Source organism: Pituophis catenifer, unplaced genomic scaffold (genome assembly GCF_029215685.1).
Source record: "Pituophis catenifer annectens isolate HBS135680 unplaced genomic scaffold, rPitCat1.0.hap2 SCAF_17, whole genome shotgun sequence".
Classification (NCBI taxonomy): domain Eukaryota; kingdom Metazoa; phylum Chordata; class Lepidosauria; order Squamata; family Colubridae; genus Pituophis; species Pituophis catenifer.
Window position 1 is genome coordinate 5,276,095 of NW_027256897.1, and position 17,962 is coordinate 5,294,056.

The 17,962-nt window shown below is 46.1% G+C and overlaps 1 protein-coding gene across 6 annotated transcripts in view; it reads left to right on the forward strand.

The window, feature by feature from the left end:
- Positions 1 to 17,962, forward strand: part of SLC25A25 (solute carrier family 25 member 25) — a 52,925-nt gene that overhangs the window by 27,375 nt on the left and 7,588 nt on the right. For 2 of the 6 annotated variants that reach the window (XM_070955649.1, XM_070955653.1), the window contains exons 2-4: positions 16,537 to 16,663; positions 17,049 to 17,136; positions 17,919 to 17,954. In XM_070955649.1, the coding sequence (XP_070811750.1) occupies positions 16,537 to 16,663; positions 17,049 to 17,136; positions 17,919 to 17,954 (251 nt within the window). Of the gene's footprint in view, positions 1 to 4,762; positions 5,042 to 16,536; positions 16,664 to 17,048; positions 17,137 to 17,918; positions 17,955 to 17,962 lie in introns of those variants that run through there. The other 4 variants (XM_070955650.1, XM_070955654.1, XM_070955648.1 and 1 more) reach the window with 3 other exon arrangements.

Genomic DNA, 17,962 nt, shown 5'->3' on the forward strand with positions numbered 1-17,962 from the left:
TGCAAGGATCCACTTAACAACCATGGCGAGAAAAGTCGTAAAACCAGGCAAAGCTAATGTTTCACTTAGCAACATAAACGTTGGGCTCAATTATGGACTTAAAGTAATCGGTTTCCCTCTTGTCTTAAGCCCCTCCCGCCCCAAAGCAATGGGATGGCATCCTGATTTGATCATTGTAATATAAAGGTAAAGGTTCCCCTCGCACATATGTGCTAGTTGTTCCTGACTCTAGGGAGCGGTGCTCATCTCCATTTCAAAGCCAGGGCTGTCTGAAGACGTCTCCGTGGTCATGTGGCCGGCATGACTCAACGCCAAAGCTGCACGGAACGCTGTTACCTTCCTGTTGTGATCTAGGTCCAAGTAGTTATTACCAGACACAATCAGTCCTAAACAAACATATTTTATTAGAACAGCTGAGAATTACTTCATTCCCAGCTTAGTCCAAAACAAAGTCCTTCAGAAAAAGTCCTTTGGCCTTATCACAAACCTTTGTCTTCTTTGGCACCCTGCCAAAGGCTTTTCTTGGCAAAGCCCCACGAAGTTCAGAAACAAGAGACGCCGACTGGAAACAGATTTAGCAACGTTGCTTTCCTACAAAGCGCCCAAGAGCCTTTGCTGCTCTTTTAAGCCTTATGGGAGGAGCCCATCATCTCCTGGCCTTACTCCTGAGTCGTCCCTTTTGCTTTAGCTGCTCTTGTCTTCTGGCAGCTCTGCACATGCGTGCACTAGGAACAGGCTCCTCCTGTTCCTCTGCCTCTCTGCTGTCCAACTCTGGGGGCTCCGGAGTCCGCGCATCTCTCCCAGGTGGCCCTGGCCCCATCTCTGCCTCCGACGCAGAGCCCTCATCAGAGCCTTCCCCAGACTCCAGGACTGGCCCATGTTCCTCCCCAGCCTCCTCACTGTCTGACTCCACTGCCAGTCCGCGGTCCCTATTTTTCTACTTGCATTTTTTACCTGCTTTCGAACTGCTAGGTTGGCAGAAACTGGGACAAGTCACGGGAGCTCACCCCGTTACGCGGCGCTAGGGATTCGAACCGCTGAACTGCCGACCTTTCGATCGGCAAGCTCAGCGTCTTAGCCACTGAGCCACCACGTCCCTTCATTGTAATATATTAAGGGTATTTTTTTTTTTAATGGAGGAGTGTTCCTGGCTGTGAGCCAGCCTGGCTTCCCGAAAGGGCACGCTGTGGGCATGACGGAGCCAAACCGGTGAGAACCGGCCAAGAATGTGTAATTCAGACGGATCTTGAGGGCAAGTGGCCCCATAAATCACGCAGTATCTTAGCACGCCAAGCGCAAGGCTACAACCATGTCAAAAGGGACGGATTACCATCTATCCAAAAAAGATGAGACGGGAAGGAAAAAGGGGATCAAAATTGGTCCCTTTTCAATATCGCTTAGAGAACGGGTGCTGTGACTTTTTATAAAGCACCAGCTCTCATTTCTGGGTCCCCAGAAATTGAGGTTGAATTTAAAAGCAGTTTGGAGGATTGAAGTTAGTGAGATATTGGAAGTAGATGGGGAAAGCAGCTCGGTGAGACAGCTTGCAGCATTGCTTGGCCTATCTGCAGAGACTTCTTTGGGATAATTCCTTCCTTCCTTCCTTCCTTCTTCCTCCTTTCCTTCTTCCTCCCTCCCTCTATCCCTCTCCCCTTCCTTCCTTCCTTCCTTCCTTCCTTCCTTCCTTCCTTCCTTCCTTCCCCCTTCCCTTCTTCCTACCTCTCTCTCATTCACTCTCAGAATCACTTCCTTCCCTTGCTCCCTCCCTCCCCTCCTTCCTTCTTCCCTTCATCCTTCCTGCTTTCCTTCTTCTTTCTTCCCTTCCCTCCTCCTTCCCTCCCTCTCATTCATTCTCAGAATCACTTCCTTCCCTTGCTCCCTCCCCTCTTTCCTCTCTTTTTCCTTCCTTCCTTCCCTCCTTTCCTCCTTTCCTTCTTTGTTCCTTCCTTCCTTCCTCCCTCCCTCTCATTCACTCTCAGAATCACTTCCTTCCCTTGCTCCCTCCCCTCTTTCCTCTCTCCTTCCCTCCTTTCCTCCTTTCCTCCTTCCCTTCTTTGTTCGTTCCTTCCTTCCTCCCTCCCTCTCATTCACTCTCAGAATCACTTCCTTCCCTTGGTCCCTCCCTCCCCTCCTTCCTTCCTTTCTATCTCCTCCCTCTCTCTCCTTCCTCTCTTCCTTCCCTCCCTCCCTCCCATTTCTATCTCCTCCCTCCCTCTCTCTCTCCCTCTCTCTCTCTCTCTCTCTCCTTCCCTCCCTCCCCCCCCCCAACCGTTGCAGCTTTTAAGATATGTGGGTTTCAATTCCCAGCATGCCAGTTGGGGAATTCTGGGAGTCAAAGTCCCACACGTCTTAAACTTGCAAAGTTGAGAAGCAGCTGTCCTAGACCAGAGCATAAATCTGGGACCCTCCTTTGTCGAGGCTCAGGCCAGCTCTCCCATCTTGCTATCGTCCGTCCTCTATCCTGCAGCAGCTCTGAAAAGGTTGCGGAGTGTAATCCCCGACAGTCACACGAGATGACCTTGGAATTGGAGCTGTCCCGGCTTAAAGTTGGCACCTTCTCGTCTCCCAAATATGTGCGCCTTCAGTCACCTGCTCTTCCTGCCCAAATCTTGCCAGGCAGCTTGAAGAGGTGGAGTTAAGCAAAGTCCACCTCTTTCCACCTACTTGCTAGCTTCTTCTTGCAAACTCTTCCGAATTTCTCTCTTCCCCACAAACCCTCCCATTAGGGACTTGCCAGGTTTCTGCAATCTGGGTGTTCACCATCTCAACATTCAAACACTTTAACATTCTTAATTCCTTTGAAAGGTTCCTGACAGCAAACATTGCCAAAACCCCATCCTTCCCTTAATAATCAGTCAGTTTAGAGAAAGAACCGAGCAGAGACACTGCGAAGGATCTTCTCTGAGGATCTTCTCAGTTGGTAGAACATCCCTTTTTTGGACCTGTCTTCTGGTCCAGGCCTTGGAGTAGGTGGCTTCCACTGACTTCTCCTGAAACTTTTTCCTGCTGAAAACGTTTCCTAGAAAACGCGCTGGGCTTGAGTCTTTAAGACGGGCTTGGCTCCAAAGGCATTGACCAACTCAACCCCAAGTGGTTTTAGATGCTGAGGCTTCAATCAAAACCAGGGTTGCTTCACTAAGAGATCCGAGCTCCATCTTCTTTCTTCCTCCTTCCTCTTTCCACACCACTTCCCAGAACCTGAAAAAGGACTTGCGGGAAATGAATTAAACACATTAACAGAATTGGAAGGGACATTGGAGGTCATCAAGTCCAACCCCCCTCTCCCAAGCAGGAGACCCTACTCCATTTCTGACAGTCTCTTCTTGAAAGCCTCCAGTGATGAAGCTCCCACAACTTCTGAAGGCAACTTCTGTTCCATGGGTTGATTGTTCTCACTGCCAGAAAAAGTTCTCCTTGTTTCTAGGTTGAATCTCTCCTTGTTCAGTTTCCACTCATTATTCCTTGTCTGGCCTTCAGGTGCCTTGGAAAATAGCTTGACCCTCTTCCTCCTCTCTGTGATAGCCCCTCAAATATTTTTGATTTTTACCGAGAAAGAAGAACCAGCTGGAAATGGAAGGATGAAGCAAAACCCAACACTCAATAGGAATAGAATAGAATAACAGAGTTGGAAGGGACCTTGGAAGTCTTCTAGTCCAACCCCCTGCTTAGGCAGGAAACCCTCCACCACTTCAGACAAATGGTTATCCAACCTCTTCTTAAAAACTTCCAGTGTTGGAGCATTCACAACTTCTGGAGGCAAGTTGTTCCACTGATTAATTGTTCTCACTGTCAGGAAATTTCTCCTTAGTTCTAAGTTGCTTCTCTCCTTGATGAGTTTCCACCCATTGCTTCTTGTCCTGCCCTCAGGTGCTTTGGAGAATAGCTTGACTCCCTCTTCTTTGGGGCAGCCCCTGAGATATTGGAAGAGTGCTATCATGTCTCCCCTAGTCCTTCTTTTTCATTAAACTAGACATACCCGATTCCTGCAACCGTTCTTTATATATGTTTTAGCCTCCAGTCTCCTAATCCTCTTTGTTGCTCTTCTCTGCGCTCTTTCTAGAGTCTCAACAACTTTTTTTACATCGTGGCGACCAAAACTGGATGCAGGATTCCAAGTGTGGCCTTACCAAGGCATTATAAAGTGGTGTTAACACTTCACCTGATCTTGATTCTATCCCTCTGTTAATGCAACCTAGAACTGCGTTGGCTTTTTTGGCAGCTGCTGCACACTGTTTAGGATACGTGTAGGTGCATTTAATGCGATTGGCGTGTCTCCTCCTGGTCCTTCTTTCCCCTAAATTCACCTCCACTTTTCCTAAACCCGACTAAGCATTGGGTTCGATCTCCCGCTGAGTCTTCTTTCTCTCTAAAATCTGTGCCCACAAACTGCAGACAGTTTCTGCTTCCTGTCTCTGTCTCTGTCTCTGTCTCTGTCTGTCTGTCTCTCTGTCTGTCTCTCTGTCTGTCTCTCCCTCCCTCCCTCCCTCTCTCTCTCTCTCTCTCTCTCTCTCTCTCTCTCTCTCTCTCTCTCTCTCTCCTCTGCAGGTTCGTAGAGAGTTAATTTTTCCCCTGCCAGGGAAAGTGAGTGACGTGTCTGTGTGAAGCTTTTACGAAAAGGCCAACGCCTTCGCATCACATGCCTTGGCAGAGGACGGCCTGAGCTCCAGATTCCCCCTAGCCGGAGACTTCCCTTTTTAAGCAGGGAGGGCAGGGCCGGCTCAGCCAATAGCAGCCGAGACAGCCCCATTCATAGCTGGGCGTCATGCCCACTAGCCGGCATTTCCTTCCTTCCCGGCAAAGCCAGATCAGACCGACAAGAGCCGAGAGGGAATCCAGCAGTGGTGGGAATCTATCTCGGCTGCGCAGCTCAAGCGAGGGGGAGATGCTTTGCCTGTGCCTCTATGTGCCAAACTTCGGTGCTTCCCAGGCTGAGTTCGAGTACTTCGAGTCGAGAGGCCTCCCCGCCCAACTCAAATCCATCTTCAGGTTGAGCCTTTTGATCCCTTCCCAGGAATTCTCCACCTATCGACAGTGGAAACAGGTAAGGATGCCGCTGGGAAGCAAGAGAGAGGCAGTTTTTTTCCCCCCTGCTTTGGTATTGCAGAGTATTTCTCCTCCCTTCCTTCTTCTCCCCCAAAGCCTTTTTTGGATTGAGAAACGGACAAATTCCGCCCCAAGAACTGTTAGCATCTCAAAGAGAAGTTGGCCCGCGCTGGTTGAGACCTCTGAATGTAGCCGCTTCCCCGCATTTGCCTTCCGATTTGATGCTCCCTTCTCAAGCTCCCCGTTCCCTCTTTGTGTGCTGTTGCTTATCTGGTTTTGCCTTTCCGCTTTTCTATCTCAAAGAGACAGAGCATCAGGAGTCTGCTTTCTTCCCTTAAGAACTTTCCACATCTCAGTCCCAGTTCCTTCCTCTCTTCCAACTGATCCACTTTCCCGAAAGCAAAGCTTTTGTGACTTCCGATCGGGCGCCGGTTGAGTTTATCTGAGTGCCTAATTTTGGTTGCGCTGGGTAGATTTCCTCCCTGCCTTGGTGTCACAGAGAAGGCGGAATGAGTAATGCAGATGGAATTTCTCGGACTTCCTTTGAAAAAAACCCTTGTGGGCTGTTCTCGAAACCTAGCCTTTTCTCGCTAGCCTTTTCTCGCGGTCCCAGCCAGGCACCTTCCAGAAATGTGGGAACTATAGCTCCCGTCACCCTCAGCTAGGTTGGGGAGGGGTCTTCCAGCTGAGGAACTTCCTTTATCGTAGTTCCTGACCCTGCACAAGATGCAGAGAAAGGATGGGAAGAGTCACCTGGGAGAAGATCAAGGAAGAGGGGAAGAGGTGGAGGAGGAAGAGAAGGGGAAGAGGAGGAAAGGGAGAAAGGGAAGAGAAGGAGAAAGGGAAGAGGAAAAGGAGGGAAAGAGGAGGAGAAAGGGAAGAGGAAGAGGAAAAGGAGGGGAAGAGGTGGAGGAGGAAGAGAAGGGGAAGAGGAGGAAAGGGAGAAAGGGAAGAGGAGAAGGAGAAAGGGAAGAGGAAAAGGAGGGAAAGAGGAGGAGAAGGGGAAGAGGAAGAGGAAAAGGAGGGGAAGAGGTAGAGGAGGAAGAGAAGGGGAAGAGGAGGAAAAGGAGAAAGGGAAGAGGAGGAAAAGGAGAAAGGGAAGAGGAGGAGAAGAGAAAGAGAAAGAGGAAAAGGAGGAGGGGAAGAGGACAAGGGAAAGGAGGAAAAGGGGAAGGAAAAGTAGAAGGGGAAGAGGAGGAAAAGGAGAAAGTAAAGAGAAGGAGGAGAAGGGAAAGAAAGAGGAGAAGCAGGAGGGGAAGAGGACAAGGGAAAGGAGGAGGAGGAAAAGGGGAAGGGGAAGAGATGGAAAAGAGGAAGAGGGGAAGGGGAGGAAAAGGAGAAAGGGAAGAGGAGAAAGAAGGGAAAGAGGAAGAGGAAAAGGAGGAGGGGAAGAGGTGGAGGAGGAAGAGAAGGGGAAGAGGAGGAAAAAAAGGAGAAGGAGGAGAAGGGGAAGGGGAAGAGAAAATGAAGAGGAGAAGAGAGGAGGAGAACAAGAAGGAGGAGGTGGAGGAAATAACTTAGTTGATGGAAGGTGGTGCCTCTTTGAAACAAGGGAAGATAATCCCTAACTTTTCAGTTTTCAACCTGATGGGCTGATATAGAAACAGCCCTGGGGAAAAATTTCCAAACCTGGCTTAGGCAAATGTGTGCTAAGAAGAAGACCTGCATTCATCTGTATCAGTTGAGCAAGGACCTTGGGAATTCTCTAGCTTGAATTTCTTTCCTGAAAACCACATCCATGGATCACATTCCTAGAGAGCCCTTTTTTGGCATGGCAGGTTATTTTAAGGCTGAAACCACGGAGCTTGTGAGTTTGCTTTTGTTCAAAAAAATCAAGACCTCTTCAGCTGAGGTCTTGATCCACGCAGCTCACCGATACTGTGAGTTGAACGGATGAAGACCCTCAACTGAAGGTCTCAGCCAGGGCTAATGCCAGACTTGGGACACTGGAGATGGGAAGCAGGTGTTCAGCAACTCAGACTTACTTTCATACTTGCAGAACTAATAGCAGCAGTCGCTAATAATTGCCCCACCAACACAGAGCTGTGGCACACCCTTGAAAAGGACTCTGTGGGTTGTCAGCGTTTTGTGTTTCATTAGGGCACCACCAACACTTTGATTGTGTGTAGGCATCTCTGTAGGGTTTGATGTTCAGGGCACCACCAATACTTTGATTGTGTTTAGGCATCTCTGTAGGGTTTGATGTTCAGGGCACCACCAACACTTTGATTGTGTATAGGCATCTCTGTAGGGTTTGATGTTCAGGGCACCACCAACACTTTTGACTGTGTGTAGGCATCTCTGTAGGGTTTGATGTTCAGGGCACCACCAACACTTTGATTGTGTGTAGGCATCTCTGTAGGGTTAGATGTTCAGGGCACCACCAAAACTTTTTTTTGACTATGTGTAGGCATCTCTGTAGGGTTTGATGTTCAGGGCACCACCAACACTTTGATTGTGTGTAGGCATCTCTGTAGGGTTTGATGTTCAGGGCACCACTAACACTTTGATTGTGTGTAGCCATTTCTGTAGGGTTTGATGTTCAGGGCACCACCAACACTTTGATTGTGTGTAGGCATCTCTGTAGGGTTTGATGTTCAGGGCACCACCAACACTTTGATTGTGTGTAGGCATCTCTGTAGGGTTTGATGTTCAGGGCACCCCCAACACTTTGATTGTGTGTAGGCATCTCTGTAGGGTTTGATGTTCAGGGCACCACCAACACTTTGATTGTGTGTAGGCATCTCTGTAAGGTTTGATGTTCAGTTCCTCATGCTTTGTACCAGATAACAGGTGCTCTCTCTCTCTCTCTCTTTTTTTTTTTATTACGGCATTGATCAATCATTAATTGACCTAGAGTTCCAACTCTGGGTCCAGCTGGAGCACATGACAACGTAGTAATTTCAGAATTGGCTGTGGCCTTATCACACACGCTGTTCTCTTGCATTGACATTGTAGGAAGTTAGCACCCACCCTTTCCTGGAAGAGTGAAATAGTTTAGGAAATATGAAAAAGGCAGAATATTATATTTCCCTGGATGAGAAATGGAGAAGCATATTTTACAGACAAAGCAGCTCCCACCTTCCTGCCCCCCCCCCCCCATCCTTTGTCAATGGGCTATTAAGGCCTGGGCCAGTCTATTCTACATAACAAAGATCTACCTCCTTCAGGCAGAGCCATAGTAGGAATTGCCAAAGATCCAACAAAGATAGGATTAGCCCTCTACACAATAGCAGCAGAAACTCACCACATGTGACCTGGGAAGCACATGTGACCCTCAGCCAGCAAGGCTAGCTAAGACCCCCCCCACCCCCTGGGAGTCTGACAACCAATCAGGATACTCTTTCGGGGGCCCCAAGAAATGCAGAGCCAGAGAGAGCATAAAAACCCGAGGATTTACTATATCTGCCCCTTTTCTGTTCAGGAACACAAGCCATGTGATCCTGTCCACCATTAAACCATCTTTCCAAGCAGTCTCCATGTTTCCAGTGTCTGTTTTCCCCACTTGGAGCAGAACCCAGAAGGATGTTTCTTCCAACAACATCTTGCCCAATCTGTCTTAAGCACCTCTCCCCCCCATGGTTCATCCCCCAAATTTCTTGATACGATACCCACAGGCTAAAAACTCCTATTCCAAACTCAAAAAAAAAAAAGGCTCAAAGGTTTAGCCACCAAAGGCATTTGCAGTGTCCTAGTTAACAGTAGTGACCAAAATTATGGAAACCTTTTGGGCAAAGTGTATTTTCTAAAACTAGCTAATAACACCACTTTTTTTTTTTTTTGGAGGAGTTCCATAAAATTATATATCAATGGAAAGATTATTTAATCAAGAATGTAATGCAGTCACTTTTAAGAAGGATTTATTTATTTATTTATTTATTTATTTATTTATTTATTTATATTTATTTATTTATATTTATTTATATTTATTTATTTATTTATTTTTATTTATTTATATTTATTTATTTATTTATTGATTGATTGGTTGATTGGTTGATTGATTGATTGGTTCAATTTATATGCCGCCCTTTTCCGGAGACTCAGGGCAGCTTACAATGTGTTAAGCAATAGCCTTCATACTTTTCTATATATCTGCTTAGTAGGGCTTTCAGCCCTCTCTAAGTGGTGTTCTTTTTTTTTATACAAAGTCAGCTTATTGCCCCCACAATCCGGGTCCTCATTTTACCTACCTCGAAAGGATGGAAGGCTGAGTCAACCTTGAGCCTGGTGAGATTTGAACCTGCAGTAATTGCAGGCAGCTGGTGCTACTTAACAGCACTTTAGTCTGCTGTGCCACCAAGGCTCTGCTATTTGCTATTAGAATAGCTGTTGCAGTATAAAGAAGAAAAGTGAAGAAAAGTGAAACACATAGAACATAGGAAAATTGAGATATACAAAAATTACCACCGCAGAAAAAAAAATGAGATATAGAAAAGTATGACGGCTATTGTATGAAAGTATGAAGGCATATAGAAAGTATGAAGGCTATTGCTTAATGCACTGTAAGCCACCCTGAGTCTCCGGAGAAGGGCGGCATATAAATCAAATAATAAAAAAAAAATTATCCCCATGTCAGTGAATACTTCGTTGGGTAACCTTTAGCGTGAATGACAGCCTTACAACGTCTTCCCATGGAGTGAACCAAGTCTTTTAGCTCTGCGGCTGTTATCGTGTGAAACCAAGATGGAATGATGGCTTCTATTAACTGGGTTTTATTGCTGGGTCGCCTCTGACTAACAAGTTTCTTTAGTTGGCTCCATCAGTTTTCAATTGGGTGAAAGTCTGGGCTATTCCCAGGCCATTCCAGCAGTGGAATAGGATTATCTTGAAACTCCAAAATAAAAGTGGTGTCATTAGCCATCAAACCTCAAAAATACACTTTCCCCAAAAGGTTTCCACAATTTTGGCCACTACCTTACAAGGAAAGACTTCCATGGATTTCAGGAAAAGGGTCTTAGGTTTTTCCAATTTGGAGCCCGCGTACACGAAGGAGCAGGATTCGCACCTGTGGCTTCTTCGCTGCGAGATTAATATGAAGACCTGAAATATTTTGGCACCCGGCGAGACAGGAGTTGCGTGTTGCAATTTTAGAAACACCCTAACTGAGCCTTCGTGCCAGTTGGGCAGCTGCTCTCCAGTTCCTTCTTCCCCCTTTTTGCTGATCCGCGGCAACCTTTCTGGGGATTAGAAAATTTAGTAGTATTTTAGAGCGGCTCCAGGGTTGATTTATTAAGGCCCGTCCGAGACGTTTCTTAACTTGCTTTCTTTCTCTCCCAAAAAGGGACCCTTTGCCAGGGGTGTAAACTCTGAGTAAGTTTGGCTTGGCTGTGTTCTGCTGACACTCCTCTTTCTATCTTTAGCCTGCAAGCGATGATCCCTTCTCTCTCTATCTCTCTTTTCCTTTTTACAACCATCATATGATTGTCTGGTGTTTTGGCCGCTAGGACGTACCAAAGGTCATTGCAGAGGGTGGCTGGATGTCCTTACCGACCAGAAATAAAGGGATTACATTATATAACGGTCCAACTTTAGCCGTCGAGCGGGGAAGGGACATAACACGCTCAAGTAAACTTTTTAATGTCATAATTCTCTCTCGGGGAAAAAAAAATCAGAGTTATTTGTCAGCTCCGCTCTCTCTTTCAACGGTTGCACCTCTGCAGCCCGCCGTGCCAGGGTTTTTGATTTCTGCAGGATGTTGGCTTATGGGGAAACCGGCTGCTTGGCTGCACTTCGTGGTTTGGTTTGCTAAGAAATGGGCCCTGTGGCTGAACTCCGGCTCAAGCCTCATCTGGCCGACGAAATGGGGAGAGATTACGGAGCTAAAACCTCTAGAGCAAGGGTGTCAAACTCGATTTCATTTTTTTAAAATTTGATTTATATGCTGCCCTTCTCCGGAGACTCAGGGTGGCTTACAATGCGCTAAGCAATAGCCTTCATCCTTTTTGTATATTTATACAAAGTCAGCTTATTGCCCCCACAAACTGGGTCCTCAATTTACCTACCTTTGAAAGGATGGAAGGCTGAGTCAACCTTGAGCCTGGGGAGATTCGAACCTGCAGTAATTGCAGGCAGCTGGTCTTAATAACAGGGTGCTTTAGACCACTGTACTACCAAGGCTTTCATTGAAGGCCGCATCAGGGTTGTGTTTGATGCCGGGGTGGCCAACTTAATGTCACTCAGTGGTCCGAGTGCTCTGCCAGCAAAAACCAGGCTCCTGAGCTCCGTTTCCAGCTGCGACGGCCTCCTGCAACCCTCTGCCAGGGAAAACGGAGCCCGGGAGGGCAGCATGCAACCCTCCCGAGCTCCGTTTTTGCTGGCAGAGGCACGATGGGCCGGTCCTTCGCTGTTTCCAGGGCAGCCCCGTGGGCCAAATCTAAACACCCCACGGTCTGGATCCGGCCCCTGAGCCTTGAGTTTGCTCTAGAACAGGGATTGGCAACCTTAAAACCACAAAGGTCCTAACTGGAAGCCCCCCACCATCCAATTCTGGAGCCGACCCGAAGTCCGGTTCCCCCACCATAGAGTCTACAGCGGCATCCTTTTTCCTCTACCTGTCCTAACCGAAAGCCCTATCAGTTGTGGAGCCGACCGGCAGCATGGAGCCGCAGCAGAGGGATGAAAGAGCCACATGGCGGCTCCGGAGCCGCGGGTTGCCGACTCCTGCTCTAGAGGGACACGCCATACAAGCCAAGCACTCCCAATTCAGAGTCCTGTGCAAACCCAAATTCTTGACTTAACTTCTTTATTTTTATTTTATTTTTATTTGATTTATATGCCGCCCTTCTCCGGAGACTCAGGGCGGCTTACAATGCGCTAAGCAATAGCCTTCATTCTTTTGTATATTTTATACAAAGTCAGCTTATTGCCCCCACAAACTGGGTCCTCATTTTACCTACCTTAGAAAGGATGGAAGGCTGAGTCAACCTTGAGCCTTGGAGAGATTCGAACCAGCAGAAATTGCAGGCAGCTGTGTTAATAACAGGGTGCACTAAACCCCTGTACTATCAAGGCTCTTGTTTCTCCCAAACAAGCCAAAATTGGAAGCCAAGAAGGAAACCATGGCTTCTTTAAGAGGAAGGAAGGAAGGACCGTTGCGGCTTCGTGCTGTTTCACAATCAGATCCCCCAAATCCCGAAGTTTACACGATACCGCAAACATCAGCAAGCATCGTCTTTGCATCCTTAATTTTATAGGCAGTTGCTTTAGTGTTCAATAATAATATCCTAGGTGCTTAATGAGAAAGATGGATGACTGAGATCATCGCGCCACGTGGGGATGAGTAACTAGCCTAGATGAGACACTGTAGGGCTGTTCCTTCCAAAGGTGGAGCCGTGTTATTTCATTGCAGCAAAAAAAAAAGATTTACACCATGGCTACCCATGGAAGTAACAATCACATCATTTGTTTGGTTTTCGGCTTCAACCTACCAGTCTGGTTGCAGTTTATTTAGTCAGCGATGGTTGGACAAAGCTTGAGTACGATGGGTGATTCCTAAGGCCTTCAAAGTCACGAGTTTTCCGCGCAGGAAGAAATCTTTTCCTTCCTGGACGGTATTGAAAACCAAGCCAGTCTCTAAACCCAGTTCCCGATGGCTATGCAAAGCAGGTGGCGCAACTATGTTGACCAAGCCAAGATTGGCTGCATTAACAGAGGGATAGAATCAAGAACACGGGAAGTGAGCCTTGGTAGTACAGTGGTTTAATGCACCCTGTTATTAAGAAAGAGCTGCCTGCAATTTCTGCAGGTTCGAATCTCCCCAGGCTCAAGGTTGACTCAGCCTTCCATCCTTTCTAAGGTAGGTTAAATGAGGACCCAGTTTGTGGGGGCAATAAGCTGACTTTGTATAAAAAATATACAAAAGGATGAAGGCTATTGCTTAGCGCATTGTAAGCCGCCCTGAGTCTCCGGAGAAGGGTGGCATATAAATCAAATTTAAAAAAAAAAAGAAAAGAAAGAGAAAGAAGGAAGGAAGGAAGGAAGGAAGGAAGGAAGGAAAGAAGGAAAGAAAGAAAGAAAGAAAGAAAGAAAGAAAGAAAGAAAGAAAGAAAGAAAGAAAGAAAGAAAGAAAAGCTGACTTTGTATAAATATAGAAAAGTATGAAGGCTATTGCTTAACGCATTGTAAGCCACCCTGAGTCTCCAGAGAAGGGCGGCATATAAATCAAATAAAAGAAATAAAAATAAAAGAAAAGTCTTAGTACCACTCTATAATGCTTTTTGGGAAGGCCATACTTGGAATATTGCATCCAGTTTTGGTGGCCATGATATAAAAAAGATGTGGAGACTAGAAAGAGTGCAGAGAAGAGTGCAGAGAACAAAGATGATTAGGGGACTGGAGCAGAGGTGGGTTTTTCAGCAGGTTCTGACCAGGTTCTGGAGAACCCGTAGCGGAAATTTTCAGTAGTTCAGAGAACCGGTAGTAAAAATTCTGACTGGCCCCGCCCCCATCTATTCTCTGCCTCCCGAGTCCCAGCTGATCGGGAGGAAATGGGGATTTTGCAGTAACCTCCCCCTGGAGTGGGGAAGGGAATGGAGATTTTACAGTATCCTTCTCCTGCCACACCCACCAAGCCACGCTCACCAAGCCATGCCAACACCCATTAAGCCACGCCCACAGAATTGGTAGTAAAAAAAATTTGAAACCCACTACTGGACTGGAGGATAAAACATATGAAGAACAGTTGCAGGAACTGGGTATGTCTAGTCTGATGAAAAGAAGGACTTAGGGAGACATGATAGCAGTCTTCCAATATCTCAAGGGCTGCCCCAAAGAAGAGGGAGTCAAGCTATTCTCCAAAGCACCTGCGGGCAGGACAAGAAGCGATGGGTGGAAACTAACCAAAGAGAGAAGCAATGCAGAACTAAGGAGGAATTTCCTGACAGTGAGAACAATTAACCAGTGGAACTAGAAGTTGGGGATGCGCCATCATTTGAGGTTTTCAAGAAGAGATTAGCCATTTATTTGTCTAAAATAATATAGGGCTTCCTGCCCGAGCAAGGGGTCGGACTAGAAGACCTCCAGGCTCCCTTCCAACTCGGTTATTCTATTATCGTCTTCTCGCCCTCCTGCCCCGTCTTGGTGACTTGGCGGGAATGATTTGTTCCTGGTGGTAGGAATGTTCCGGAACGAAGTGTAATTTATGAAACAACCTGACCTTGCCATCTCTTAATCTCTTTTGCAAAGATACACTTTGCTCCTGAATTCTAGTTTCCCCCAGGTTCTTGCACAAGAATATATCCGCAGGGCGTCTTAAACCAGTCTGGGCTTGTTTTAGAACCTTTAACGATCGCTTATTAATCTTGTTTCTTAGCTTACCCAGCAGGTTTTCTAGTGGCAGTTAGATTCCCCCAGAAATAGCTAGTTTTCCTGTCGGTTCTCCTTATTAAATATTTCTTTTCCAGTGGAGGGCTAAAAATCCAGTGTGAGAGAGTTGGGTTGACCTTGGTGCTTTACAGAACTTTTACGGACCAGCCGTAGAAACCAGCACTTTTCGGCATTTAGTTTCTAGACCCAGAAGCGGAATATAATTTTCCTGCATATTCGAGTTCGAAATTCCAGTCCCTCTTCTTGTGACATGATAGCAGTCTTCCAATATCTCAGGGGCTGCCCCAAAGAAGAGGGAGTCAAGCTATTCTCCAAAGCCCCTGAGGGCAGGACAAGAAGCAATGGGTGGAAACTCATCAAGGAGAGAAGCAACTTGGAGAAATTTCCTGACAGTTAGAACAATTAACCAGTGAAACAATTTGCCTCCAGAAGTTGTAAATGCTCCAGCACTGGAAGTTTTTAAGAAGATGTTGGATAACCATTTGTCCGAAGTGGTGTAGGGTTTCCTACCTAAGCAGGGGGTTGGAGTAGAAGACCTTCAAGGTCCCTTCCAACTCTGTTATGTTATTCTCTTCTCTTCTCTTCTCTTCTCTTCTCTTCTCTTCTCTTCTCTTCTCTTCTCTTCTCTTCTCTTCTCTTCTCTCCTCTCCTCTCCTCTCCTCTCCTCTCCTCTCCTCTCCTCTCCTCTCCTCTCCTCTCCTCTCCTTTATAAAACATATAAAGAACATTTGCTGGAATTGGATATGTGTAGTTTAATAAAAAGAAGGACCAGGGGAGACATGATAGCAGCCTTCCAATATCTCAGGGGTTGCCCCAAAGAAGAGGGAGTCAAGCTATTCTCCAAAGCATCTGAAGGCAGGACAAGAAGCAATGGGTGGAAACTCATCAAGGAGAGAAGCAACTTGGAGAAATTTCCTGACAGTGGGAACAATTAACCAGTGGAACAATTTGCCTCCAGAAGTTGTAAATGCTCCAACACTGGAAGTTTTTAAGAAGATGTTGGATAACCATTTGTCCGAAGGGGTGTAGGGTTTCGTGCCTAAGCAGGGGGTTGGACTAGAAGACCTCCAAGGTCCCTTCCAACTCTGTTATTATATTTATATTTAAGTCACTTTGGATGTCTGGGTGTGCAAACGTGGCTGAACATGTGGTTTTTGTTACAGGCAGTCCTCGTCTTACGACCGCGATTGTGTCTGGAATTTAGGTTGCTAAGCGAGACCTTTGTTAAGAGATTTTCGCCCCGTTCGACGACTTTCCTTGCCTTCCATTCGTTAAGCGAATCGCCGCAGGTGTCAAATTAGGCACACCGTTGTTAAGCGAACCTGGCTTTCTCCCTTGACTTGGCTTGTTGGAAGGTCGTAAAACGGGATCACTCTGGACACTGCGACCGTCATAAATGTGAACCAGTTGCCCCTCATCCGAATTTTGGTCACGTGATCAACATCCATGGGGATGCTGCCGCGGTCGCAAGTGTGAAAAACGGTCGCAAGTCCCTTTTTTCAGTGCCGTTGTAACTTTGAGTGGCCACTAAACGAACGGTTGTAAGTTGAGGATCACCTGTCGTTGGGGACAACTGGCTTTTTTATCTTTCCTCTTGAGGCTGTTTGTGGCATCCGGCATCCCAAATTCTACTTTTAAAAAAATAAAAAAATAAAAATATGAAACGGTAAAAACGCTTCTGGAGCGAATTTTGTGCTGTTGACGCAGCCTTTCCCAAACCCAGCCTGGAATTCATTAAACATCCTGGCCATATTATGAAAGATGCTTGAATTTTTTTCCAATGAAAAACCTCTTTAAAAAGCGGAATTTGGAGAAGATTCTCAATCTTTTAGGATAATTTAAAAAAAAAAAACCTTTCTTCTCCAGGATTAAGGAATCAACCCTCTACTCTCTGAAATCCGCATTTTAAAACATTGGAGAAATTTGGAATATCCAAATTCGGACATGTAATCCTTCGCCTCTTTTTTCCCATTCCTTGGGAAGAAAGTCATGTTTGTTTGTTTTTCTGGCGCCGAGTTGCGTTTGTCACTTTTGTTGCCTTTTCTTATAAATAGGAACCAGAGCTGTTGGAAAGGGACTCTATGCTTCCCTGACCCTGAACAATAGCAGTTATTAACCCAACCGAGTTTAATTTTTTTGACATTTTTTGTTTCTCTCCCCCCTCTGCAGAAAATCGTAAAAGCTGGAGATAAGGATCTGGATGGCCAGCTGGACTTCGAAGAATTCGTTCACTACCTCCAGGACCACGAGAAGAAACTGAGGCTGGTCTTCAAGAGCTTGGACAAAAAGAATGACGGTGAGCAGACTTGGCTGGTTGGTTTTCGGCTGGCCCCTTCTGCGTCGCGAGCTTTTTTTTTTTTTTTTTAATTTGATTTATATGCCGCCCTTCTCCGGAGACTCAGGGTGGCTTACAATGCGCTAAGCAATAGCCTTCATCCTTTTGTATATTTATACAAAGTCAGCTTATTGCCCCCACAAACTGGGTCCTCAATTTACCTACCTTAGAAAGGATGGAAGGCTGAGTCAACCTTGAGCCTGGCGAGATTCGAACCTGCAGTAATTGCAGGCAGCTGGTCTTAATAACCAGCTTAATAACGGTACTTATAGTACCTTATAGTACCAGTAGCTTTGAGGTTCACTGCTCTCTCTCTCTTTCTCTCTCTCTCGTCTGGATGTCGCAGGTCGTATCGATGCTCAGGAGATCATGCAGTCCCTCCGCGATCTGGGCGTCAAGATCTCTGAACAGCAGGCGGAGAAGATCCTCAAGAGGTAATTGCCCCCCCCCCCATTTCAAAAGAGGTCTCCTGCACAAACACTTCACTTTGCCATTGATTTTCCCCTCTTAATCCTTCTGTCGTAGTAGCGAGTCAAGGAACAAGCTGCCCACATGTCTGTCTGTCATCTCTCTCTCTCTCTCTCTCTCTCTCTCTCTCTCTCTCTCTCTCTCTCTCTCTCTCTCTCTCTCTAGCTAACTACATCTATATCTATCTATCTATCTATCTATCTATCTATCTATCTATCATCCATCTATCTATCTATCTATCTATCTATCTATCTATCTATCTATCTATCTCTACCCTGTTTCCCCCAAAATAAGACATCCACTGATAATAAGCCCAATCAGTCTTTTGAGTGCATGGCAATAAGGCCAAGCACTTATTTCAGGCTTCAAAAAAATAAAAGGAGCTCTTATTTTCGGGGAAACACAGTATCTATCTATCATCTATTTATCATATCTATTATCTATCTATCTATCTATCTATCTATCTATCTATCTATCTATCTATCTATGTATAATTATCTATCTGTCTGTCTATCTATCTATCTATCTATCTATCTATCTATCTATCTATCTATCTATCTATCTTGTCTATCATCTATCTATCAATCTGTTGGCAGCACTCTGTCTTCACGTATGTTTTTCGTCAGTATGTGCATAAGGATCTCAAAATACTTTTTGCGAGCTGGCGGCACCCGATTTTTAACCATCACTTACTCGTCTCTCTTTGCCTTCTCCCCTTTGCTTGCCTGACTGCCTGTCTGTCTGTCAGAATAAGGACAGGGCACGCCTGGGGTCCTGTCACTTAGTAAGTAC